Source organism: Colletotrichum fructicola (assembly GCF_000319635.2).
Source record: "Colletotrichum fructicola Nara gc5 chromosome Unknown KSG_Nara_v1_contig05, whole genome shotgun sequence".
Classification (NCBI taxonomy): Eukaryota; Fungi; Ascomycota; class Sordariomycetes; order Glomerellales; family Glomerellaceae; genus Colletotrichum; species Colletotrichum fructicola.
The window spans coordinates 1853541-1879329 of record NW_027094055.1 but is presented as its reverse complement, the minus strand read 5'-3'; the positions used below and the strand labels follow the sequence as shown (position 1 = coordinate 1879329).

The 25789-nt window shown below is 51.8% G+C and overlaps 9 protein-coding genes across 9 annotated transcripts; 5 read left to right on the top strand and 4 right to left on the bottom strand.

Annotated features, from left to right (window-relative positions):
• Positions 1-292: 292 nt before the first annotated feature.
• On the top strand, positions 293-1297 carry Ephx2-2 (Bifunctional epoxide hydrolase 2; the record flags this gene model as incomplete). The annotated part of the gene is made up of 1 exon (XM_032027248.1): positions 293-1297. The coding sequence occupies one exon, from the start codon at positions 293-295 to the stop codon at positions 1295-1297; it is 1005 nt and encodes a 334-aa protein (XP_031876351.1).
• A 565-nt stretch (positions 1298-1862) lies between these two features.
• On the top strand, positions 1863-3220 carry CGGC5_v009208 (uncharacterized protein; the record flags this gene model as incomplete). The annotated part of the gene is made up of 2 exons (XM_032027247.1): positions 1863-1874; positions 1934-3220. The coding sequence occupies 2 exons, from the start codon at positions 1863-1865 to the stop codon at positions 3218-3220; spliced, it is 1299 nt and encodes a 432-aa protein (XP_031876330.1).
• Positions 3221-4036: 816 nt separating this feature from the next.
• Positions 4037-5737, bottom strand: CGGC5_v009207 (uncharacterized protein; the record flags this gene model as incomplete). Its single annotated transcript, XM_032027246.1, has 1 exon — positions 4037-5737. The coding sequence occupies one exon, from the start codon at positions 5735-5737 to the stop codon at positions 4037-4039; it is 1701 nt and encodes a 566-aa protein (XP_031876357.1).
• Positions 5738-9154: 3417 nt separating this feature from the next.
• Positions 9155-10051, top strand: CGGC5_v009206 (uncharacterized protein; the record flags this gene model as incomplete). The annotated part of the gene is made up of 2 exons (XM_032027244.1): positions 9155-9518; positions 9576-10051. 2 exons carry the CDS (start codon positions 9155-9157, stop codon positions 10049-10051), a joined length of 840 nt encoding a protein of 279 aa, XP_031876359.1.
• A 97-nt stretch (positions 10052-10148) lies between these two features.
• Positions 10149-11720, bottom strand: CGGC5_v009205 (High-affinity glucose transporter; the record flags this gene model as incomplete). The annotated part of the gene is made up of 3 exons (XM_032027243.1): positions 10149-10800; positions 10862-11165; positions 11222-11720. The coding sequence occupies 3 exons, from the start codon at positions 11718-11720 to the stop codon at positions 10149-10151; spliced, it is 1455 nt and encodes a 484-aa protein (XP_031876358.1).
• A 1177-nt stretch (positions 11721-12897) lies between these two features.
• CGGC5_v009204 (uncharacterized protein) lies at positions 12898-15702 on the top strand (the record flags this gene model as incomplete). Its single annotated transcript, XM_032027242.1, has 2 exons — positions 12898-13284; positions 13345-15702. The coding sequence occupies 2 exons, from the start codon at positions 12898-12900 to the stop codon at positions 15700-15702; spliced, it is 2745 nt and encodes a 914-aa protein (XP_031876360.1).
• A 247-nt stretch (positions 15703-15949) lies between these two features.
• On the bottom strand, positions 15950-17576 carry CGGC5_v009203 (putative aldehyde dehydrogenase-like protein; the record flags this gene model as incomplete). The annotated part of the gene is made up of 3 exons (XM_032027241.1): positions 15950-17130; positions 17189-17388; positions 17449-17576. 3 exons carry the CDS (start codon positions 17574-17576, stop codon positions 15950-15952), a joined length of 1509 nt encoding a protein of 502 aa, XP_031876331.1.
• Positions 17577-18890: 1314 nt separating this feature from the next.
• Positions 18891-20684, bottom strand: amyS (Alpha-amylase; the record flags this gene model as incomplete). The annotated part of the gene is made up of 6 exons (XM_032027239.1): positions 18891-18915; positions 18970-19484; positions 19534-19915; positions 19972-20379; positions 20430-20477; positions 20533-20684. 6 exons carry the CDS (start codon positions 20682-20684, stop codon positions 18891-18893), a joined length of 1530 nt encoding a protein of 509 aa, XP_031876332.1.
• Positions 20685-21944: 1260 nt separating this feature from the next.
• Positions 21945-23986, top strand: CGGC5_v009201 (uncharacterized protein; the record flags this gene model as incomplete). Its single annotated transcript, XM_066152136.1, has 5 exons — positions 21945-22825; positions 22888-22934; positions 22985-23735; positions 23776-23843; positions 23913-23986. The coding sequence occupies 5 exons, from the start codon at positions 21945-21947 to the stop codon at positions 23984-23986; spliced, it is 1821 nt and encodes a 606-aa protein (XP_066008374.1).
• Positions 23987-25789: the final 1803 nt, after the last annotated feature.

The following is a 25789-nucleotide window of genomic DNA, read 5'->3' as shown; positions in this document are numbered from 1 at the left end:
TATAATTCGACATAATTTCTAAACCATTTACTAAGCAGCATGGAGCATAGCTACTCTATTTCAAAACCAAACCATTCATGGGGAGCGTGAAACTATCGGGTCGTGCCGAGAAAATGACAAAACACGGACAAGTGTTCAATCACCACACGGAGACGTTGACAATTCAATCAATACCCGAATAGAATTTTGTTGACCATGATAGATTCATACAAAAGAGGGCGTGTCAACTAGTGAAACATCTCAACCTCTCACTTCAACTACCTACCCAAAGTTATCAGGGCTTCAAATCGACATGGATACTCTCATTCAGAAGCAATTGATCAACTCGCGATCTTTGCAGTATAATTACTACACATCATCTAACCTAAACGATTCCACTGCCGACCCCGTTCTCGTTCTCTTCCATGGATTTCCCGATTCAGCGTCTGTATGGGCGCCAGTTGTTACACTTCTCGTCGCCGTTGGTTTCCGGCTCATGGTACCAGATTTGCTTGGGTATGCTGGCACGTCTAAGCCATGGAACGTCTCATTCTTTAATTCCAGTGCTATGGCGAACGACATCATAGAGATACTCGACCACGAGGGTGTCGCCAACTTCGTGTCCGTTGGCCATGACTGGGGAGCTTTCATGGCACACCGGATGTACGTGTGGCACCCTGAACGCGTCAATGCTCTCGTCGTGGGGGCATACAATTACGAACACGTGGCAAGAACGCCAATCAACATCGACATGGAGGCCGAAAAGTTTGAACAACAACTGGGATGGCCAGTCAAATACTATTACAAGTTTCTTGCCAGTTCCGACGCACCGAGTCTGTTGTCCGGCCATCCCGAGAGTTTCTATGCTGCTGGGCACGGAGAGAACAACGCCATGAACGAGACCTTTGGCCGACGAGATGGCCTTGTCGACTGGCTCTCTGCTGACAAACGGAGAAAGCTGCAGTCATATGCCGATGACCCCGCAGCAATGAGTGCCGCCAGGGATAACTTCCAGGGTGCCGGATTTACATCGCCCTTGATGTGGTACCGCGCCCGAGTGGAGAACGTACATATGGAGGTGGAGAAGAGTCTCGCAGCCGATGCAGACAACATTCGGGTACCGTTCTTGCATATGGGCGGCTCGAGGGATCCCGTTTGTCCTCCGGCAATCTTTGACAACCCAGAATTGCGCGCTTATTTCTCGGACTTCACGAGTGAAGTCTTTGAATGCGGTCACTTCCTTCCATCCGAAAAGCCCAAGGAGATTGCAGAGACCATGATAGAGTGGTTGAAGTCAAGAGGAATCGCACCACAGTAAATGAAAGCTCGAATTACCTTGAAAACGGTAGTTGTGTAGAGTAGGGGGGCGCCAAGCAGACATCGATGTCTACACCCATAGATGACATCTTGATTTGTGAACAGCCTCACTCCAGAAAACAATACAAATTTCTATGCATCTTCGCGTTCAAGTAAGCCTCGGCTCTCATTATATAATTTTACCGCTCGTGCCCCAGGTTTGGCTTTGCAAAAGTTTGTTCACTAATCGCAAAATCGACTTCGATATGACGGTCCTGTGCGGCTTTGGTAAGAGGCATTTGTCATCAGCTCACGCCCTAAACTTGTCATTTCAGCAATCACGGTACAAGTGTCTTACATAAACCAACCATGATACGTTGATACGTTGGATGCTAAATTCCGGGTCCCGAATCGCCTGTCCAAGGAACATACTGAACACAATCTGACATACTACCTTTGTATTTCAATGCAACCTTTGCAATTCATTGTGCTCAATAAGTGAGATGGAGAGCGAAAAGAAAGCTATCTCTGTACACCACCTTCAAACAGGTAGGCGGGGCCGCCCACGGAAAGAGCCATCGAAGAGCATGCAGCTGAATGTAAGTTTGCTGCATTGGCCTCCACCTGCTAGAAAGTATCCCATAGCTAATCTGAATAGAGTCGCCGTGAAAGAAACCGCATTGCCCAGAATACCTTTCGCCTTCGACAAAAGGCTACAGAAAAGGAAAGACAAAAGGAGGTCGAGCAGCTCGAGCGAATGATCGACCATGTTGTGTCAACATTCTCTAGCTTCGCCGAAAATGTGGTAGAGTCATCATGGGCTCGAAGGGACACAGAGTTGATTGACAAACTGCGGCAATCAATGCAGAACATTCGCACTCTCCTCAGCTATGGTGATGGAGTGCCACCGCCTGATGTACCGCGACGAGATGCACTGGGAGACTTGATTAGTGCCCCACAGAAAGAAATGCCGTCGGGCGACTTGAACGATGAGACGATGCAGCATGATCCGAGAGGCCTCGAGGCTGATGCATCAACTGAGTGGCGTGGGAGGAAGTACACGGAGGCACCAAAAGTTGCAGAAGGTGGCTCCCATGTGAACCGCACGCACTTTATTGCGAACCATCACTTGAACCATCCTCACGAGCAGGCTGCTCATTCCGACATCGAAGCGAACATATTCGGTAACGGCTGGATGATGCTCTTGCCGCCGATGGCGAATATCTCGAGCCATGAATTTTCCCAACGAAAGGCCCTAGACAGTCCCTTTAGCCTCCAGGTTGCGCTTACAGCGTTGAGAGCTGGATACGACACCCTTCTTGAAGCTAAGGATACATCTCACGCGGCAATTCAGCAAACCTTCGGACACGTGTTACAATTTCGTACCCGGGAGGAAATACTCTTTAATCTCCGATGGTATCTCGGACCAGGGATCGGTGAAATTGATCAAGTGGCTCTCGTTTCATTCAACAATCGTTCGGCCTCCCAATTTGAAAAGCACATACTGCGAAACTACATTGTGGATGAACAAAACGAGGGGGAAGTAGGGGGCACTGGGAACGCCATTGACGACGAGGAGCAACCGGTATGCAATGCCAACGACGTTGCAAAATGGATACGGCAACGAACGGTGATGGAAGTGGACGATGACACTCTGGAGTTGAACCTGAATCCTAGCTCAGCCAAGTCAAAGGCTACCAAGGAAGCCGCTACGTACATGAGCCACGGTCTGCTTCGACTTCCAGACTCTTCATCCGATGAATCGGGTGACGAGGATGCTTGGATGAAAGGATCTGTCTTCATATCAAAATCACTGTTCCTGAGAGCCATATCCAACGTTGCCTTCTGTCTCTATCTCGGGCCTGCGTTCGGGAAGCTGAAGCTGGAGGATGTGGTAAAATTGTCTATAGTTACACCTCGAAGTAGCTTTCGCCTGTCCGTATAAATACATTCTTAGCTCACACAAGTATTGTGTGCAACTTCTAAGGACTACAGCTAATCGTTTTCATGTTTACAGCAGCTAAGTATATATTACTGTGACGCATTCAAGCCTACCGGTGGTTACTACTGCGTGGACGTCTTAGCCTAGCAAAATCGAAAATGACGTCAAAATGCACGTCCTGTCTTCATTTTCAAAGCACTCGTGAGTCTTCTAATCACAAGCCCTTCTGCAGCAGCACTGACTTAACTACGATACTTGCGCCGGCCTCTTCCTCGATGAGCTGGCAGGGCCCGGAGAACGTCCGTCATAACGCAGAGAGAAATTGCCATAGTTACATAGCATAGGCATACACAGTAACTTTTGGTCATTGTAAGTTTACCAAGTTATTTCGACGGAAAGCCTACACACATACAATATCAGCAGCATGGCTTATTTCCTGGCTGGTAAACTCAGACGACGCTTGCGAGAATATCCTTAGCTAACAGGCTATGGCAGATTCACTAAACCAGCATTAGCCTGGAGTACATGACAGAGCAGCTCGCATCAAGACTGTCACGGTCTATGGACCGATATGAAGCTTCGGCTAGACCCTCAGCTATGGAATACTTTGGAAGGTTACAGAATATCGTGGAAGGTTATGAGAACCTTGTCGGCCCTTACTCAATGGAAGCTTCTGGAAGAAGACTCACATGTATTTAAAGATGAGAAGGGCACCACTCTTTCCCAGAATGGTTCTTCTTTTCCTCCAGCTTGGAATGCTCGTAGTAGTAGGCTAGACCAATGGCACCGACCTTGTCCTAGACCCTTACAAAGACAAACTTAGTCCTCCTTCTCGAAGTCTTTCCTGTTACTTATGAACTCGTAGTCGTCGCTTCCGAGTACACCAATAGTGTAATGCCTTCCTTGATCTCTGTCCTGAAACCAGCCAAAGCGGAATCTCAGGCCAGAAAGTTGATTCAGCAGCTCCTTTGCTGGTATTAGACGTGACACATGAGGTAAATAGTCCGACACATTTGAGTTCTGTAAGAGTGAAGCCGTAGAAGATATGCTATGGAGACGGTCAGGTGCGAGTCCCTGGACCTCCATATCGAATATCCACGTTTCCCCAAGAACCCGTTGAGATATATTCAATAGAAGTGCCACAGCATTAATCAGAACTGTTAAACCTATAATCGAAAGGATGACGTAAGTTATCTTTGCGTTCTGAACAAGGCGTCGTCGACCTGAAGTGATCATGACTGCATCTAGGTCTCGATCGTCGTTAATCGGCGCGGCTCTAGTCCTGGAGCTCTCGTTCATGAGGAACCGATTCTCGACACTCGCAAGCTGAGCCGCCATAGCCGCATAGTTATGGTTGAGAGCACCAAGTATCTCGGCTTCCTCGCTCTGGTCACCGAGCGACTCTCGCAAGAATCGCCCCTGGGGTCTCAATAAAACAGAAAATGTTACTGGAAGATTCTCCAGCACGGAGCCTGACGGATATGAATCCCCAAAAGTTCTGTTGCCGTTGACGAGAAATTGATCGTTCAAATGCGGCACGTCGAAGGAAGGGGTCCATGGACGTAAATCGGATAGATCGGGCTGAGGTTGATTTTGAGGATCTAGAATGAAATGATCATCCACGGACAAGAGGTTAACCTTGGTGGGCACCTCGATCCATGAGTATTTGCATCTCCATATTGATAGGTACTCGAAATCCTTCTTCGCTCTGGAGAATTTTCCCCAGACATACGTTTGGAACCTGTAGGCCGAATAGTTGTCTTCATCGCTAAGTCCACCGCAAGTCGCGTTGATGTCTTTGTTGTTGCCGGGTGATTTCAATATCTTGGAAAAATAGGGATTGGCGTCCGTATTATCAATAAAAAAGTCTTCGTATTCCTTCAGCGTGGCGGAGCTTCCATTGGGGCAATGAAAAGACTGATAGAAAGTAGGCCGGTAAGGTTTCGAAGGCCCATACCCTGCACGCTCCTCGTCATAAAATAGCATACTGTAGTTGAAATTTTGTAATTTTTCGCAATTATGGTTGAGTTTGGCGGCAGGAATAATCATCTCGAAGGATGTGTTTGGTGGGATGCTAGCGGTATTTGGGCCGTGAATAGTGGGAAAAATGAGATCGTCGAAGGTGTCGCGGGGGTAGGTTACCATGCTATCATTACTCAAGGCAAGGCTGCCCAGCAGCTTTCTGTTCGAGAAATAGCGGTGTGAGTATTCGATCTCACGAGAGCCAAACCAGGTCGTCTGTTGTAATTGTATCACGCGCGATTCTGGGACATCTTCGACGGTGAACACGACCGAAATCATGGTTGTGAGAAATCCGCAAATGATGACCAGGATCTGGGCGAGGGCCACAGCTATTAGCCGCTGTCTAATGGCGCACCAAAGCGATCGTAGCCCTAACATGTCTACCAAAGACTTGTTGAGAAACTCGACGCCGCCAGGCCTTTGCGTTAGACTCGAAAGAATTGCCAAGTTGCGGTATGCGAAATCGCAGCTTCCGACGTAGATGGATATAAGAAGCATGATGGATGCTGGAAGCAACGTCCACAACAGATTCTTGTAGGCTTCTTCGGTGATGTTGACAATCCCATTTGAGGTTTTCGAGATTGTTAATGTATACGAAAGTCCGACAAGAATCAGGGAGGCAAACAACACGAACGCCGTTCGCACCCATGTTCTCAAAACAAAAGGAGTAAAATTGCATTTGCTCCAGTCTACTACATTCGGCGTGGACTGGGAAGTGGATTCGTAAAACTGCCTTGCGAATGCTGGGTTGTTTCGAAGGAGAATCATACCACCTAAAATAGTTGCAGGGTCCATGTGCCAAGTCTTTGCGATTTGTCTATGGCATAGAAGTAAAAGCAGAGTTGAGAGAGCGACCAGTGTGAAAATAACTGTCATTAGTAAAGATACCCACTCGTTGACAATCAGCTTGTGAGCGCTGGTGACTTTGAAACCTGTTGTTTGCGAATGGTTTCCTTGCTCTCGAAGGCGATAGTGAGCGGCCCATGGACCCATAAACCGAGATAATTCCATGGATGAATCGTATAGAACCTTGTTTGTGTAGAACGAGGTTTCATTCTCGTCGAACTGGTTCCCATTGAAGTCCAAAGTCGCACTAAGAGGGTGTGCATCGCTACCTAGGGTACTATAAATCAAACGCCATTGGTCTGCAGCGAGAGGGGTTCTGGTGGCTTCTGGTATAGCCATAACTACCGGATTAATACCATTATCAACTACTTTCACTCTTGATATCCAAGAGTTGGTTGAGCAGAGAACTGCAGCGAGAGAAAGTAAAACGGGCTGCGAAGAGTTTTCTGGCGGAGCTCCGAATCTCAAGCCGTAGTATAGCCATTGCTCATGCCCTTGTGGTAGGCTTTTGCAAGTCCCGGGCTCGCGGCGATATATTGCCCAATCACTATAAATCCGCTGAGTTTTGAGCGATGATAGGTAGTCGTTCGTTTTAATGGGGGCGTCGCAGTCTTCAAATCGGAAGTCAAAGCGGTATTCCCCGCCGCCTTTGCTAAAGGTCAGATCATGGCCTTCCAACTTTAGACACTGAGTGTCAAAAAGATAGCCATTGACTTCAACCTCCACAGGCGATTCAATGGAACCTCGAGAAGCTTCACCGCCAATGCCGAATGTCTCGTATGATGCGTTTTGAGTCAGACCAAAAGGATAACCAGTTTCATAGTTACGAAATACTAGTGCGTTTGTAGGCGGTATTCGATAGGTTCAGTGGTGTATTCAGAAATTCGGTTTCAAAGCTAACGGCAGTGTTGAATGAATCCAGGATACGAACGTCGACGGACTGAGTGGCATTTACAATGCTAAGGCTGAAAAGACCGGGGGCGAGGGCGGCTTGGATCTTGAGGAATGCTGAAGTAACTGATACCAAAAGAACTAGGTAGTGTTTCCTCCGCAAAGAAGTGAACAGAACGACTGGAGAAAGCATGGAAGTATAATCGATGTCGAAAGACATGTGTGCCTTGATGTACTGTTGTTCTGGGAAAACATGATTCCATGGCGTATACCTGAGAGTTTGCAACTCAACCCGTGACCACATAATGCATCCGAGGGTGATAACTATGTCAGAAAAGGTTAGTCTCTGGCTTATAATTGCTGAAACGTAACGGGGGTATAACATGGAAGAGAATTACCAGCCGTTGGCCCAAATCTCCACAAGTATACGAGGTTAGCTTGAACTTGAACGAGACCGTCATTATTTAGGGAGAGCCAGCGCATGATTGGAAGGATGATAGCGCCAAGGAGAAAGAGCACCATAAAGGATGATAGTACGGCGGGCTGGAGCCATTGTGGACGCCATAAAGCAGCGCCGGTGTGATGAAGTCCGTCTTCGATCTCAGCTTCGCCGGGCTCGCCATCTCTCGCATCGGCCAGAAGCATTGCTTGCTGATTGGGTTGCTCTGATGCGGCCTGGGCTAGAGAATGCGCTTCGAGGCTAATCATATCATCTTCAAAGGCTATCTCCTCACTCGGAGGCCTAATTGCCATATCGACGGAATCTGCATCTGGAAGTGAATGCGCAGGCGATGCCGAGTAGAAACCCGAAAAGAGCTGATCACGAATAGACATATCTCCATCGATTGAAGCTCTGTCGGGGGATCGTGGGGACTGGCTTGGGCATGTGAGACTTCGCGGGCTGGACGCCATAGGTGTGGTGCGGGTTGCTTGAGACATGGCTGGAGAATGATCGCGGTATCATCTAGTGGAAAAGTGGTGTCAAAGGTTTGGGCGATTCGTATCTTTTCCGACCCCTTCAGGCTATCGCCGAGGGGGAAATGTGAGATTTGACCTGCTTATATACAAATCGCGGTGTCTGCTAAGACAAGGGGTAAGGTAACTTTCTGTGAAGGAGACCATTGGCAGACACCGTCTTGAACAGTCTTCGCAAGAGGACAAGCCACAGTTACTCTGTGCTACGATTGCACAGAGTCAGATACACTAGTGGGAGGTGATCGTAGTGATGCACTGCTACTCGCTTTTGCCATTAGTGGCTAGTGTGATGCTCTGCCACATGTCTGTCTCAAATTTGGTGTTCATCTGCCTGGTTCAAGTCACACATCCTCACTCGGAGAAATGCATTAGAGGTCCTGCCTGATTTCTGGTGTTGCATTATGAGTCGTCGTTTTGCATGAGAGGGTTTATTTTAAATTGTAATGTTTTAGTGGTGTCACCTCAATAAATTCGGGTTTATTCTCCCTTTTTCATCGATGTTTCCCCGTCGAGGGCTCTGAAGGAAACGGGTTCCAACTTGCCATTGCCACGAAATCTGCTTTGGGATTTTGATTATAAGCATTGTCTCTTGGCGTCTGATCAAAATCCTGGTTATACTTGCACTCAGATGAGCTGCGAAGGCACTGCCGCTGGATTTAGATACGCTCAAACGTAGTCTTGAAATGAAATTGCTTATCCGCGGCTAATGTTTTTGACCCTCAACTTCTACAACTTCCTTTCTGCTTTCTCCCTTTGATCGCGGATGTAGATTTATCACTGAATGCTGTCCAGCTGACAAACTGCAGCCCCACTTTTCAACTCTCTCTTCCGGTTGCCCGTTCGCATGGACTTTATTTGTAAATGGCGCTGTCAAGCACGACCGCGAACTTCTCATACGACAGCCTACTGGGCCAAGCCAGTGTCTTTCATTTCTCCAACGTCATTGGACGCCACGTTTTAACGAACGCCATGGCTGAGAAGTGTTTCTCCGTCGAACTTCAGCGAAACTGCCCTTAATTTAATGCTCATTTCACAGCTTGGCGTCCTTCTCTTGTGGCTCCAACTCCTTCCCAACCTCAGTATCCCCATCTTTTCAAACTTGGTACTAATTCCGGTGACTGTTAATCAATTGGCGAGCAGAGAGTATTGGAAAAGCGACCGTCTGTCTGATCTACTTCGGGCACTTCCCCTACCGTGGATGAGATGAACGAGCCCATCAAACACGTTCCTTCCCCTTGGGACTTGAAAGGAACATCCTTCTTCTTCATGTTCTGGATTCCGTCGGCACAGGCAAAGAAGCTTCCGACCGACGTGGCATTTTCCCCACTTGAGGCTCAGTCCTCTTTCGCGTGCGCTTCGGACTCAGGATCACCACAGGGAGGGATCGGCACCATCCAGATCCACCGGTACGCGTCCAGCCCCGTGGGGCCTTACGATGAGTTCATCCTATCAACTGGAGTGTACTCTTATCCTGTCGAGGAGAATGGCAAACGGATGGAGAAGCGGAATATGCGAATCACTCGCATCTATGTGTCACAGAAGACGACATGCTGGAATGGTCGCAAAGGTGAGATCTGGGGATTATTTTGCCCTTTGACAAGATGTAAATGCTAATTCAATACAGATTGGAGCATCCCAAAGCACCTTGCACGTTTCGAGTTTAACGCTCTGGCTAGTGGTGGTACGGAGATTAAGATATTCCCGCACGATACCACGGGTGATGTTGCGGAGGCAGTCGCCGACAAAAAGCCATTCTTCCGCACTGTATACAAGCCGGTCAACTACTTACCCAGTTTCCCGCTGACTACATCGCTGGTCAAGTTCCTCGGAGTTGACCTGACCCTCGTACAGCCTCCTTTGCCAGAGGGCAACGGCAGCCAAGGGGAGCTCGTCGGTACCGACCGATGGTGCAAGTTCTTTCCAACGATTTCAAGCTCAAAGACGGAGGTTGGCTGGTTTGACATGAGACAGGAAGAGGATGCTGAAGAGGCGAACTTCTGGCCGGGCCTGGGAAGATGGAGGCTCGGGATGATGATGAAGAATTCTGACATTTCATTTGGGGGTATGCAGTACTGGAATGCACCGCGATCGGCACAATGATGGAGTTATTATTATTGAAGCCGTTTTGTTCCTCAAACTAGTCACGAGTACACATAATTCTTTGTATCTTTCCGTTGTGAACATGCCAAGATGCAGCTCAAACACGATCAAGCTGCTCCACCAACTTCTCGTCCTTGGAGACAGCGGCAGCAGCGCCCTCCGAATCCTGCATGGCGTGGGGCACAAGCTGGTCACCGAACAGCTCGTCCATCTGCTCCAGAGTCCTACCCTTCGTCTCGGGAAAGAAGAAGATGTAGCACAGCATGGCAATCAGGTTGAAGACGAAGAACACGTAGAAGTACCTGAAGCCAATGGATGTCAGGGCCTGCGGCGAGAACTGGGCAAAGACAAGGTTGACGGTCCAGTTGGTGAAGGTCGTGATAGCGTTTCCGAGCGCTCTGACCTCGACGGGGAAGATCTCGGCCGGGTAGACCCAGCTGATGATGCCGAGCGGGGTGTAGAACATATTGAAGACGAAGTTCATGGCGACCATGCTGCGGAGCTGGTTCGTGTTGTTTTCGTTGATGTATTGGGCTTGGACTGCGTTGACTAGCAGGGATGCGCCAAGACCGGCGGCGGAGACGATCAGCGGCTTGACTCTGCCGACACGGTCGAGGAGCCATAGGCCGATGGTGCAGTACACGATCGAAAGGGCACCGCTGATGCCGATGATCATCAGGGATTCTTGAGTTTTGATGCCGAGGATCTCGTAGATGCGGGGGCCGTAGTAATTGATAACGTTGATTCCACTGATATCCGTGTCAGCATACGTTTACCTACAGAGGTGAGCTCCTGAAGGGACTTTCATACCTGAGGGGGCCGAAAGCTTGGATTCCACAGCCCAAGAGAAGACGCTTGCGCCAGGACGCCTTTGTGATGATGGACTTCCACGAGACATCGCCGACAGCTCTATCAGCAAGAATGACGTCGCGGATCTCGCGGAACTCGAGGTCAATTGTCTCTTCGTCGAGGCCGCTTCGGAGTTTGTTTAGGGATGCGCGGGCTTCTTCATGGCGGTCTCTCTCCATGAGCCATCGAGGTGATTCTTGCAAGAAGTATACGCCGGAGATGAGAATGATGCCGGGGACGCATTGGAAGGCAAGGGGAAATCTCCCTGTCAGAATGTTAGCAGGGTAATCTAAACGTATTGGGGTCTGACCAGGCACTGACAAGAGAACGCGGTGTGGTTGAAGGAGCAGCCGTATCCCAGCCACTGGGCGACGAAGAAACCCCAACTCAACATCCACTGCAGCAGTCCGGAGAGGACACCACGGTATCTCGCCTCGGACAACTCAGAGGCGTACATCGGAATCGTCGAGGTGAGCTGTCCCACGGCTGCGCCTCCCAGGAAGCGGCCGATGATGAGCATCGTCATATTCACGGAGCCTGCCTGCAGCGCGGAGCCGATGCACGACACCACGGAACCGACGAAGATGGTGTTTCGGCGACCCATCCAGTTCGCGAACATCATGTTTATGATGGTGCCAAGAATCGCGCCTCCTTGGAAGGCCGACACGATGCCGCCAGTGACGGTGTCTGATGGGTCGCTGAAATACTCCTTGAACGTGTCAAGCGCGATCGTGGACGTGATGATACCGGAATCATAGCCAAAGAGGAAACCTCCTATGGCCAAGAAGACGGCCGAAAATACAGTGGTAAGACGCCCCATGGTGTTCGCAGTTGGGGTACCTGGAGTCGGCTTGACAATGTCGGGATAGGATGAACTGCAGGAGAAGCCTCGAAAGTCTCGCGACCAGACGAAGGTTCAAATACAGCTTCAAAGGATAAAGGATTTTCAGGAAATTGCACTAGCTGCAGAGACGAATAGACTCTTCGCCCGCGTACAAGCCCAGATCAAGGTGTCATCCCATCAGGTGGGGCTCTCTTCTTGTACTCGGCCGATCCTCCCCTGATCTTACAACCTCCAGAATCTGGGGGCAAACCTCCCCCACAAGCACCCCATACTAAGCTGTATCTTTACCCCGACATTACCGAACTGGATGCTATGCTACTGCCAATGCGTACCGTGACTACGGCACTAGAGGATTTCGTATTGTACTCATCTGTAAGCTCTTCCGGTCCTGTGCAGCGGTATGTGGAGTTTACGAGGGGCCGAGTCCGGGACGGTGGGGTTTCTAGAACGGGCAGAGGACATTCTCAAATGTCCGGAAGAGTCTTGCTGGTTTAACTCAACTGGCATTGCGTTGGAATTTGCAAACTCGAAAGAGGGACACTTGAATCGCGAAGACCCGATGAGCTGAGTACATTGAATATATGGTGGTGACGGCCCCGGATAACCCGGTCTCACCCCGGGATCTCCGCCAAACATCACGCTAGGACCAAACCTGTCAATAACGCGGCGAGAATCCCGCCTCCCATTCGATGACACTCTCACAAACCCCGCCCGGCAACTGTGCTCGGCCAGATAGCGGACTCAAAGCCCAGCCTCCGAGTACCGAATTGCGATAATCCAGCCCACCGGCTCTCCCAAGACCTCGTCCACTCTCGGCGCAATGCGACCCAGGTGAATGGGGAACCAACAACGGTAGTGGTATGTTTCAGCCCCCGCCAGAGCCACCTTTTCGAGATAACAAAGCACCGAAACTCGGTCCTCTCGGAACATTGATGACTTGAAGCCCTCGCCTGGCCTTGCTCTTTTTACACATCGTGAACTGGTTGTGTGCGGAACTTGTCCGAAACATTGCGAGACTTTCATACAAACCGTACACGCACTAGGCCGAGAACCAATACTTGAGCCGCTTGGACGGCTGTGAAGTGTCTCGCTTGCCCAGCTCGTTATTGACTGCAACATATCGCCCTGGCCTCCAATACCCTGGTCATTCATCATGGAAGTAACGCGTTGCGGGATCCATGCTTTCCATGAGACCCTGGGCATTGACGCAGACGAGATCCGATTCTACTGGACTCTTCATTCCGACCTCGAGCATGCTTCACAAACAGCGTACCGGGTGGTCGTCGCCCTGAGCCAACAAGCGCTTGATTCATCCTCGCACCCAAACATCCTATGGGATTCTGGCAAGGTTGAGAGCAATGCTCAGCGAAACATTCTCTGCAAGCCAGACGGCGGCTTCAAGTCGGCGAGCTTCCACTACTGGAAGGTCACCGTCTGGGATCAGGATGGCCAGCCTTCATCCAGTGGCCTCAATGAGTTCTTCACCGCGTACCCCAGATCGAGCAGACTTCTGCCTCCTTATAGCATGAACCAGACATACGTATGTCCATCCTAGCAACGACTACAATGAACTTTTACACTAATATTAACCCGTTCGCAGATGCCCCATACGAGTCTAATCTTCCGCGCCTGGTTCGAAGACGAGCCTAACCGTTGGAAGGGCGTTTGGATCGGCGACAGCAGCGACAAGCCCTTCTACCTCCGCAAGTCCCTCCGCCTTGACCGCAAACCTACACGAGCCGTCGCCTTCGCCTCGGGCCTTGGCCACTTCAACCTCTCCTGCAATGGCACCCCGGCCTCAAACCACGTCCTGGACCCAGGCTGGACGAACTACCACCGCACAGTCCAATTCGTCGCCTATGACTTGAGCAGTTTTCTCAACGAAGGAGAAAACGTGCTCGGCGCTCACATAGGTAATGGGTTCTACGCAGGCGACCAAGGCGACCGCTTCTTTTGGCCAATGTATGAGGACAACACATATGTCCGGTACGGCAACGAGCTCTGCTTCTTTGCGGAGCTGCACCTCTTCTACGAGGATGGTAGTAGGGAGACCACCATCACCGGGCCCGATTGGAAGACGAGGAAGAGCGCTACCACGCTAGCGAATATTTACGCCTCGGAGAACAAGGATTTCCGGTGTTACCCAGCCGGGTGGGATGCGCCGGGCTTCGATGAATCGGAGTGGAAGCCGGCGACGCCTGTGACCGGGCCGCGAGGAAAGCTCAAGTACCAGAGCCAGCCGCCGGTCACGCTGCACGAGACATTCGAATCGGTCTCAAAGAAGAGTTTGGAGCGAAATGTTGTGGCCTTTGACCTGGGCCAGAATGCCTCAACCATGGTCCGCATCGAGGTCAGCGGACCGGCAGGGGCTGAGGTGATCGTGCGGTACTCCGAGAGCGTTGATGAGGCTGGAAGGGTGTTGATGCCCGACCCTTTGTTCAAAGAGTTTGAGATCAAAGTCTACTCGAAAATCACACTGGCTGGTACCGGAGCCATCGAGGTCTGGGAGCCCGACTTCAGCTTCACGAGTGCCCGATACATCCAGGTCGAAGGTGTGTCACTGAACGAGGGCGAGGGGCTTCCCGTCATCCACTCCGTCGTCGGCCGTCATGTCTCCTCCGCAGCCCGTCGTCTCGGTGCCATGAAGACGGACGTCGAAGACGCCAACGCGCTGATTAACATGTGTTACTGGTCCTTCGTCAGCAATCTCTTCAGCTACCACACCGACTGCCCGCAGATTGAGAAGTTTGGATGGCTCGAGGTGACGCATCTCCTCGCGCCAGCGACGCAGTACATCCGCGACATTGAAGCCCTTCACTCCAAGATTCTCGACGACATCTTCGATACGCAGGAGTACAACGGTCTGGTGCCCACGATGGCCCCTGAAATTAGATACATGTGCGGCCCGCTGCACGACACCATCACCTGGGGCGGAGCTATCGCGCTGATTCCTGAGATCCTGAAAAAGTACTACGGGTCTATGCACATGTTCCAGAAGATGTATCAACCTTGTGTTCGGTACATGGAGTATCTGCACACAAAGGAGCGACAGGGCGGACTGATTGAGCACGGTCTCGGCGATTGGGGCCGGGACATTGCGTTCGGAAACCACCAAGCTAACATTGAGACCGCGATTTACTATCGTTGCCTCCGCAACGTTGAGTTGATGGCTCGAGAATTGGGTTACGCCGAAGATGAGAAGCGATTTAGGGAGTGGGCTGACAGAATCTACAACGTATACAACCAACACCTCCTCATTGCCGACAAGAAGGAGCATCCTTACGCCTTCTACACCTCCCTCGACAAACCAGACACTCATGACCGCACCATGATTGCCCAAGCAATGGCACTCCAGTTCGGTCTCGTCCCCGAGGAGCACATCGCAGACGTCCAGAAGGCCTTCGTAGACGACGTCTCAGACTGCAGAATCCGCGCCGGCGAGATCGGCCTCAAGTGGCTATGGAACACCTTCACGGACGTCGACAGGCCCGACATCGTCATGGCGATGGCCCGCCAGGAGGAGCACCCCTCGTACATGCGCTTCCTGAGACGCGGCGAGACCACGCTCAACGAGTTCTGGCAGGACGCGTGCCGCAGCAAGTGCCACGACATGCTCGGCACGATCTACGAGTGGTTCTATGAGGCTGTTCTGGGAGTCAAGGTCGAGGACGACGCGTACAGGACGTGGACTGTGAAACCCCCGTTCAGGTCGGAATTCAACCTGGTCGAAGGCACGTTTGAGTGCCCGTATGGCATGATTGAGGTCACGTTCAAGCGGGAGGGCGACGATGTGCGGATGAAGGTGACTGTTCCGACGAGCACGAAGGCTACGCTGCTGCTGCCGAGAGATGACAGTGCGGTCGAGATCACTAGACAGGGGACCGATGGGTCGAGAAAGGCGGCTGGAAAGAGGGTGCAGCTGCTCCCTGGGCATTATGACCTAGTGCTATTCCCATAGACGACGAGATCAGTGAGAAACCAAACCTTCATCGTCAGCTTGGTCACTTATAATATGAATGATGCGGCCATGTGATGCGGCCATGTGTCATAGAAGTGAGCCTTATGCGTACCTAAAGCGTTGACACATGACCGTCTCCTTACACTCATCAACACTAACAACTTTGTCACTCACTCCGGTTGACGTAACTTTCATTTTCCTTCATTAAGTATCAAAATCGTTGACCAAACACCCATCTCAAGCCCCTTTAAAGCTTCGTACCCATGTTAACGTGAACAGACTTGATCTGGGAGTACGCCTCCAATCCCGCCTCGCCCAGTTCCCTTCCAATACCGCTCTGCTTCACACCACCAAACGGCACGCGGGGATCGCTGTCCTGCGTGCTGTTAATCCACACCATGCCCGCCTCAATCTCCGACGCCACGCGGTGCGCGCGCTCAACATTCTGCGTGAACACCGCCGCGCCCAGGCCGTACTGCGTGCTGTTCGCCAAGCCAACCGCATCCTCCTCGTCCTTGAAGCTCGCAATCACCACCACAGGGCCGAAGATCTCCTCGCCCCACACGCGCATCTTGGTCGTCACGTTCGTAAACACCGTCGGCGCCACGAAGAAACCCTTGCCCTTGCCGCCGATGCTCAGCGGCGTGCCGCCCGCCGCGAGGTTCGCGCCCTCCGCCTTGCCAATGTCGATGTACTCGAGCACCTTCTCGTACTGCACCTTGCTCACCTGCGGGCCCTGGTAGGTGTCCTTGTCCCACTGGCTGCCGACCTTGCTGACGGCCTTGAGCGTCTCGACGAAGCGCTTGATGAAGTCGTCGTAGATGGACGCCTGCACGATGATGCGCGACGTCGCCGTGCAGATCTGGCCCTGGTTCGACATGATGCCCATGTGCGACCACCGCACCGCCTGCTCGATGTCCGCGTCGTCGAAGACCAGCAGCGGCGACTTGCCGCCGGTTTCGAGGGTGATGTTCTTCAGCGTCTTGGCAGCCTCGCCCATGATGGCGCGCGCGGTCGCTGTGCTGCCGGTGAAGGCGACCTTGTCGACGAGCGGGTGGCCTACCAGCGCGCTGCCGGCGACGCGGCCGAGGCCGTTGACGAAGTTGACGACGCCGGGAGGGAAGCCGGCCTCCTTGATCAGGGTGCCTAGGAACAGGATGCTGAGGGGGGTTTGCTCGGCGGCTTTGAGGACCACGGTGTTGCCGCAGGCGAGGGCGGGGCCTAGCTTCCAGGTGGCCATGGCGAGGGGGTAGTTCCACGGGATGACCTGGGCGACGACGCCGATGGGCTGGCGGATCGTGTAGGCGAACTTTGCAGGGGTCGTGTTGATGGTCTGGCCGAAGGTCTTGTCGGCCCAGCCAGCGTAGTAGCGGATGACGGTGACGCACTCTGACAGGTCGCCGTCGAGGGCGTCTGCGTACGTCTTGCCTGCGGGGTACTCAGTTCCTTCGTTGATCAGCCGTGATTGTCAGTCTCCTGGGCTTACCGTTGTCCCACGCGTCAATGGCGGCGAGAACCTCCTTGTTCTGCTCGATGAGATCGGCGAACTTGTACATGAGAGCTCCGCGGTCCGTCGCCGAGATGCCCTTCCAGGACTCGTGCCTCAGCGCGGCGTAGGCAGCCTTCACGGCCTTGTCGACATCCTCAGCTGACGCGGCCTGAACGGCGGCAATCTTCTCTTCGGTCCTTCAGCCTGTGTCAGCTACTTCGTTTTCATATCTTGAGGGACGAGGTGGTGAGGCTTACGCGGGGTCTGTCGTGTCGATGGTCTCGCCGGTAGAAGACTTGACAAACTCGTTGTTGATGAACAGACCGGTGGGCTGCGTCCACTTGACACCGTTCGGGGCCTGGAGCTGAACGGAGAGGTCGGCCATGTTGACGGTTGTGCTCAGTTGATGTTCCTAGAGAAGGTTCGGTTTTGCTGCTCTGCGGGGTATTTTGATAAGGGCTCGCAGTGCTGAGAAAGGGGTATCACGGTTTGAAGTGAAGAAAAGAGAAGATGATTAATAATTCCCAAAACTGGATGAAAAACTCGAGTGCGCAGTGAGGGGTTTATGAAGGCTCAATGAGCAATGAGAAATCCAGTCTGCTCGGTTGCGATGACAAAGAGGAAATTCAGGAAGCCTATGAAACACCACACACCGGGTGGGCATACCGGCCGGATGGCTTCTCCGCACCTGATAGCTGCGGCCCACGGCCGCCGGCGGGGTTAATGACGTGGGGGCCCGGGGCACAAATCGGCGATAAGCTAAGCGTCACGATGCGGGGATCGCTGGGTGCACCCTTCTTGTCTGAGATTTTGTCCACCGGCCCGGGTGGAATCGGGTCAAGGTATGGATATCTCGCACATTGGCCATATCTAGCAAGTGGACAATCAACACTCGGACTGATGGAAGTCTGTGATTCATCGGCGAACGGGCGAAATGATATCGGTGTTAAGAAGAAGCATAAACCCCACCTGGGCAGAAGGAAGCTTCTCTTAATGATGGCTGAGTCGTTGACACGACTCGTGCTTTTCACGTATCTTGCGTTCTTAACCGAGAAAGACTCGAGCATAATTCCCCATATCCAGAAGGACAATGCGAATGTAGTTATCCACTTCCAGAATGTGAATGCGAATGTCACTTCAAGGATACACTTGCCCGGCCCGGCAACTTTAGGCAGGTTGACATGCAGCTCCAATTGTCAGACTAGGAACGGCTAGGCGGTAGAGGTACTGCAGAGCATGCTGGATTCTAGCCACATACAGCTACTTAGCCGTCAATCCGCTTCGCTTCTCCAAGTGGAGAAAATACACCAAGGTGACCAAGGTGGAGCTCTTGAAATGCTCAATCGCACGGGCGAGACCGGCGATGCCGCCCTGGTCCGTCCCATTCCAGCCCCTCATGTGGAAAATGGCGGGGCATGACCTCTGCCGAGCTCATGGTTCAGTGTTCCGATTGATAATCACCCAAGTGGACACGCGTCGATTTAAAGGCGACTTTGAAAGTCCCATTAAACCAAGTTTTAATATTAGACTTATTCCATAATAATACGGAATTTTAGGAAGCTCTATGACTGCTGACCATGTTCCCATTAGGTACCAACCCATCAAACCACACGATGCAAGCCTTATTCAGTAGGTCCTAGCCAAAGGGAAAACAAGAACCGTTAAGGATTTTCAAGCCTCTTCATGATTCACTGACAACTTATTCCTCGTAAATGTTGGAATCGCTATCAGACGTTAGCTGGTATCCATAGGCCAAGGGAAGGGGTGACGGTACTCACAATTCCTTCGTAAACTTGTCTCTGCCATCTGCATCCTTGTTGACGAAGATGCTCACTGAAGTGCCAGAGCATACGAACTCGCCGAAGCCATCGTCGCCAATGGTGACCTCACGGTCGTTCCATCCGAGGACATCGGTCCAAACCTCTCTAGCGTGCATTTCGCCGACGTGCATCCGCTTGGAGCCGGGCCCGGCATTGCTGACAACGACCGCGCAGCCATAGGGACGGTCCCAAGTTCCGTACCTGACCCATCCGAGACACGTGGCGTAGTCAAAGTAGTCGGCCTGCTCACCGTAGGCATAGAGCTTTCTGGCAAGGATAAGTTTCGGCAGAGCGCCGCCACATGATGGCGGGAAGGGGTGCTCTCCCTTGATGCCGTAGAGGTCACCGTACCAGACGCAAGGGTAGCCGGAGGAGCGGAGGAGAATGAGAGAATACGCAATGGGCTTGAACCAGCCCTCGATCGGTGCCTCGAGGGCTTGGTAAGGTTGAGTGTCGTGGTTCATGACGAGGGTCTGCTCCTGTCAGATGGCCCTACGAAGGTCAGAAAAGAGTTGGACTTACCACAGCGTTGATGGGTTCCTTCTGCACCAACGTGTCGTCAAAGACCTTTCTCATATCCGCTCCGTTACCCTTGCTGATCTCGCTGAAGTTGTATACCAGTGGCGCATCGAAAAGGGTGAATTGGCGGCCCATACGAGCCAGATACTCAGTCATGTCGTCCAGGCTGTCCTTCCAGAACTCGCCGACAAAAAACCATCCCTTGCCATATTCCCTGTCCAGCTCGGTGATGAATTGGCGCAAGAAGTCCTCACTATAGTGCTTGATTGCGTCGAATCTGATTCCCTGGAGGGGCACCTCCTTCGCCAGCCACTTGCCCCAGTTGAGGACATCTTTAACGACCTCGGGATGGTCATAATCGAGATCTGAACCCATGAGAAAGTCGCTAGCGAACTTGAGTCAGCTTGGGGAGGCATTAATGGCAGCGATGTTTGCCCTTACTAGTTGCCCTTCTCATCGTCGACGGCGTCAGCCCACTGCTGGTCACCCTTGTCACCCATAATCTTGTAGATGGCCGTCTTCTCGTTCCTCGCGTTGTAGTCGACACCGCTGAAGTGGTACCAGTGATACTTCATGTCACTGTACTTGCCCTTGCGACCGGGGAAGTCGTAGCCGACCCAGGCGTCGATCTCGTACTTGTCACTGACGAACTTGGTGCGGTCTTCTTGGTCCACCTCCTGGGCGAGACACTTCTCTTTGCGGTCGGCTGCGAACTTGTGGTTCAGGACAGCGTCCCAGTAAATGCCGACGCCATTGTCCTTTGCTGTGTGCGCGAGCTTCAGGAGCTCCTCCTTGGTACCCCATTTCGTTGCGACGGATCCCTTCTGGTCGAACTCGCCCAGGTCGTACCTTTGCTGGTCAGCGTTGCGGTCCAATTGCCCCTATTGAGCACGACGTACAGATCGTAGATATCGTAACCGTTTCCAGTCTTCGATGAGCCCTTGCACCTGCGTTTAATGTGAGCCAGAGATCGCTCAATCGCGCTTTCAATTGGACGCTTACGCTGGCGGGATCCAGATGTTGTCGACGCCCCAGGCTTTGAGCTGCGGTACGTGCTTCTCCAGTCGCACCCAGTGCTTCTGGTCAGCAGGGACATACCACTCAAAGCCCTGCATCATCGTGTGGTTCTCGGGGGTCGGTTCTTGTTCTCCCATCTTGGCGATGTTCGGCGTCGTGGGCGACGGTGTTGAGAGCTGATGAGGGGTCGGCGAGGTGGTGAGGGGTAAACCGTGTCGATCACACAAGAGGTTCAGAGGGGTTGAAGGAGGGGAGAGCAGGTTGGAACATGGCGCTTGCGAGAAGGAGGCGCTTTCCTCTAGATAAAGCTTCTTTCACCGCTGCAGGGAAAGGGCATTGACATTGACGACCGCTAGAAACGAAACGCACGTCCTTTTCTCCTAGCTACAAAAGTCTTACGAGGCGTCGCGTCGTGGCTGTTTCCCCATGTTCTTTCACACTGCAAGTTGACGTGGTGACAAGCAAAGAACGAGCAAATCAAATTGCCCCGGGCTGGCATTCCGGCCCTCGCGCGATGGCGGCTCAGGTGAGAAGCACATGCGTATCTGCGACACAGAAGCCGCAGAAAGCTCCTGGAACATGGAAATGGCGCGACGCTAACAGGATTCCGTGCCGTGCCAACCAGCAATCTCCAATCTGTTGGGACTGGCGCCGGAACAGCGCGCAATCCAGCCTTTCTGATGCCTTGAATTTGGCAAGCTGACAGGGAACATTGACGTCATGCCGCAGATAGCTTGATAATGCGGCAGTAGCCGGGCGCTTTGGTAGGTCTAGACCGTCTCAGACCGTGACACCGTCTTAGACCGAAGCCGTCGGTCTGCTGACTGCACACCGGTAGGGGCTTCGGTCAGCCTCGGTGACCAGACATCGTTGCAGGTCAACCCCAAAAGTCTGAAGAAATTAGACACACATATCTCTACCGATACTCCAGCGCACGAGTATATCACGAACATAAAAAGATCAGGATGTCGGTAGTTATCTTGTCATGGGATATTGAGTTAGAAAGGACTTTCTCCTCCGTCGGTCTTCGAGAACGTCGGGCGATGTAATATTTTGTTGCTTTATATGTGATGCTTCGCAATCAGGAGCCTCACACCTAATGACTTTGTGTGGCTGAGTAAGATGCTACGTCAGCCCAGTCGCTCTTTGGGTCACGTGGACTTTCACATTACGTCGGGGCAATTTGATCCACGCATTTTATGCAGGCTGACATGAGGCTCATCTGCTGTTGGTCCATTCATTGAGTATAAGGCTCGGTGCATCTGCTGTTGTCAGCAAATGCCAAACTGTGCTTTTGAAATTTCCCCTGCTGGGGACCCTCCAACTTCTCGACCTCACCAAAGTCCATTCGAGAACCCCCGCAGGCTTATACAGCCTGCCTGTATTTAGCCGCGATCATGCCGAACGCTCGGGAGTACACCATTGGCTGGATCTGCGCCATCGCCACAGAGTTCGTTGCCGCCCAGGCCTTCCTAGACGAGAAGCACGAAGATCCCGAAATACTTGCCCCGAACGATAACAACACTTATGCCCTAGGGCGGATAGGGAGGCACAATGTCGCTATTGCTACCCTGCCGAAATCCTCAATTGGAACAGTCTCTGCTGCGGTAGTAGCAAGGGATATGGTGCACACATTTCCGAACATCCGTGTCGGCTTAATGGTAGGTGTTGGCGGCGGTGCACCAAGCCAACTACATGATATTCGCCTAGGCGACGTTGTTGTCGGTTGCCCTGGTGCTGGAGAAGGCGGCATCATTCAGTACGATTACGGCAAGACAATCCAACATCAAGCTTTCAAGGAGACGGGTCACTTAAACCAGCCGCCTCAGTCAATTCTGACCGCTGTGACCGCCCTTGAGGCCAAGTATGCTCTGGACGGACACCGGATCAACGACGATGTGGAAGGCGTATTCAAACGGCGACCACGACTACGAAAAGCATACTCGTTACCACCCTCAGACACCGATAGGCTGTATCGCTCTGACGTTACCCATCCACAAAATCAATCGGCAGATTGCTCCAGAGACTGTGACTCGTCTCATCTGATTCACAGGCATGAGCGTGACGACGACGAAGACAACCCTGCTATTCACTACGGCTTAATAGCCTCAGCCAATCAATTGATGAAGGACGCGTTGAGGAGGGATGAGTTAGCAATGAAGAGAAATGTGCTCTGCTTCGAGATGGAGGCTGCTGGCCTAGCGAACCATTTCCCGTGTCTTGTGGTCCGTGGAATCTGTGACTACTCAGATACACATAAAAACAAGATTTGGCAAGGGTTTGCAGCGATGTCGGCTGCAGCATATGCCAAAGATTTCTTGGCCAGCTTGCTCCAAGCAGAATTGAAACAGAAGCACCAGTTGCAGAAATTCTGAAGACCGGTAAGTGTGAGGGTTATCGGATTTCTCTACCCGAAGCTTGCTGACAGACCAAACAGTTGAAGCAAATCAACGCGAGCAAATGCAGATGCTCGTCGAATCAAAAGCCATCATCCGGGAGATGAAGTCTGATCAACAATTTGATCATATCAGGAGGTGGCCTAAGCCTCCCGACACGTCGACGAATGCCAACCAAGCAAGAAATCTGCGACACATGGGGACCGGGCAGTGGATCTTTAAGTCTCAAGTTTTCCAAGAATGGAACAACGGACCACGCCAAAACTTATGGCTACACGGTCTGGCAGGATGCGGGAAAACAGTTCTTAGCACGACTATACTCGATTCTCTTTTGTCTCAGGACAATCAAGTTGCTCTGCAATTCTTCTTCGATTTCAGCGATGGACAGAAACAGACAGTGGATCAGATGGTTCGCGGGCTTGTCTATCAGCTTTACACAATCACTGCGGGGTCTGCAGAACTCGCCGCCAAACACAGATTGGACGACCTGTACACCTCACACAATCGTGGCGATGAGCAGCCTGGAACAAACGACTTATCGGACTGCTTTTTTGCCATGTTGAAGCATTCCCATAAGGTCTATATTGTCCTTGATGCTCTTGATGAGTGCGCCGATAGAAAGGGAATCTTGGCTTGGGTAGTCAAGTTTACGTCTTTGTTCAGTCTCAGACACGTCAAGCTTTTGATCACTTGTCGACCTGAGGTGGAATTTCAGCAACAAATTCCCCCCGCAGTGGGACCAGATAATTACGTTTCCCTTCATTTAGATTCCGTCAATGAAGACATTCGCTCGTATGTCAATGCTCAGTTAAGGCTAAGACTGGGATTCAAGAGGTGGGCTTCAGCCCCTAAAGTACTTCAGCGAATCAGCGAGCAAGTTGGGGACAGGGCCGATGGCATGTGAGTGCTACTTCAGCCCGGCTCACGACAACGGCAAGCCTATAAAAGTTGGTTACTAACATGCAGTAGGTTCAGATGGGCTGCCTGTCAACTGGACACACTGGAAGATTCCCTCAATCTCGAAGAAATTGAGACAGCCTTGAAGTCCCTCCCAAAGGACCTAAACGAGACATACAGTCGGATTTTAGCACAAATTCCGAGTACTCGAAAGGACAAATCAATACTTCTTCTGCAGGTGCTTGTTCACTCCCGGCAGCCTTTGAGTCTGCAAGAGGCAGTGGATCTTGTGGCGATTGGACAGCAAGGATTCCAGCCCGAGTACAGGATGCCAGACCCAGCAGAAATCCCTCGATTCTGTCCAAGTCTAGTGACAATTGTGGATGTCAAGGAATATCCGGGCAAAATCCGAAAAGAAGTTCATCTGGCTCACTTTTCTGTTAAGGAGTATCTGGTTGATTCAGAGGGGACAACCTTCAATCTCACAGATGCAAGCATCAGTATGACACACGCCTTTTTGTCCTACCTCATGGGGTCGGCCTACGTCATGAGGTCCTCCGAGATACAATATCCTGAAACCATGTATGCATTTCCGCTAGTGAAACATGCCGCATGTTGGATGAGGTACGCCCAACATGCTGAGGTTTCAAAAAATGTCGTTCAAGCAGCGGCGGATTTTCTTCAGAACGAAAAGTATTTCAAATTTTGGGAAACGCTGGAGTATATTATCAACGCAGGTGAAGAAGATCACTTACTCGGACCAGACGGAGTGCTTCGAGGCAACGCATTATCATGTGCATGTGGCTACGGGCTCCGTGAGACAGCAAAGGTTTTGATATCTCGTGGCGTATGTCTGGATACACCACTTGGGGGATTTATTGCTCTTGAAGCCTATGCTTATTCGGACCTTGCCGACATTGCCCAGCTTCTCTTGAACAGTGGAGTGGACATCAACTTCCAAACTAATTATAGTTGTCCTCTCGAACATGCCGCCGACCAAGGCCATCACCAAATGGTCAAACTACTTCTCAACCGCGGAGCAGATGTCAAGACGCAGGTCAATCAGCACACAACACCTTTGTACCAAGCTTGTACCAGGCGTCACCTGGATATCGCACGAACGCTTCTAGAGCATGGAGCAGATCCCAACCTTCCTGCAGGCAGTTTTTACCCTTTGGGCAATGCTTCAGAGCCGCGGCAGGCTAGAAATAGTAAGGCTGCTGTTGGATTATGGGGCAGATATCAACGCATCATGTTTTAATGGTAGCCCCATCCTACTAGCAGCAACGAATGGACACGAGGAAGTCGTGCGCCTTTTGTTGGAATCAGGCGCAGACGTAAACCTCCGCTCCTCCGTAGATCGAAGTCCTCTTGCCGAGGCCTCTATGGAAGGCCACGTGGGCATCGTGCACCTACTCCTAAGAAATCATGCCTTGGTCGATGGCCCAACTTGCAGTGGAAGCGCGCTTCTGGCAGCTGCTCAAAAGGGGCATGCTTCAGTCGTACGGCTTCTCCTGGAATACGGAGCCACCTATGAAGCGCAACACGTCTGTGAAGACCCCAAGAGCCGCTACAAGGGATGGGATTATCTATCTTATCCCTCGCCTACTTTGAAGCAGTTGCAGGACAACTACAGACCCAGAAGTGGCGACGATCCCCTCAGTGTGGCCTCAAAATTTGGTCATGGCGAGGTCGTGCGGCAGTTCTTGGAAAAGCGAGTACCCTCGAACATGCCAAGTCAGTAATGGTCTGGTGTTCTGGCAATCACTATTAAATGGGGTCATTACCACATCACCGAAATGCTTGTGAAAGCTGGGGTGGATGTCAATGCACCAGTGGCGGATTACGGCTGCGTGCTCAACCTCGCTCTGACACGGCGTCGGTTAAAGGTCGTTGAAATTCTATGGACACAGGGTGCAGATTTAAACATACGGTGCACAACAAATCGG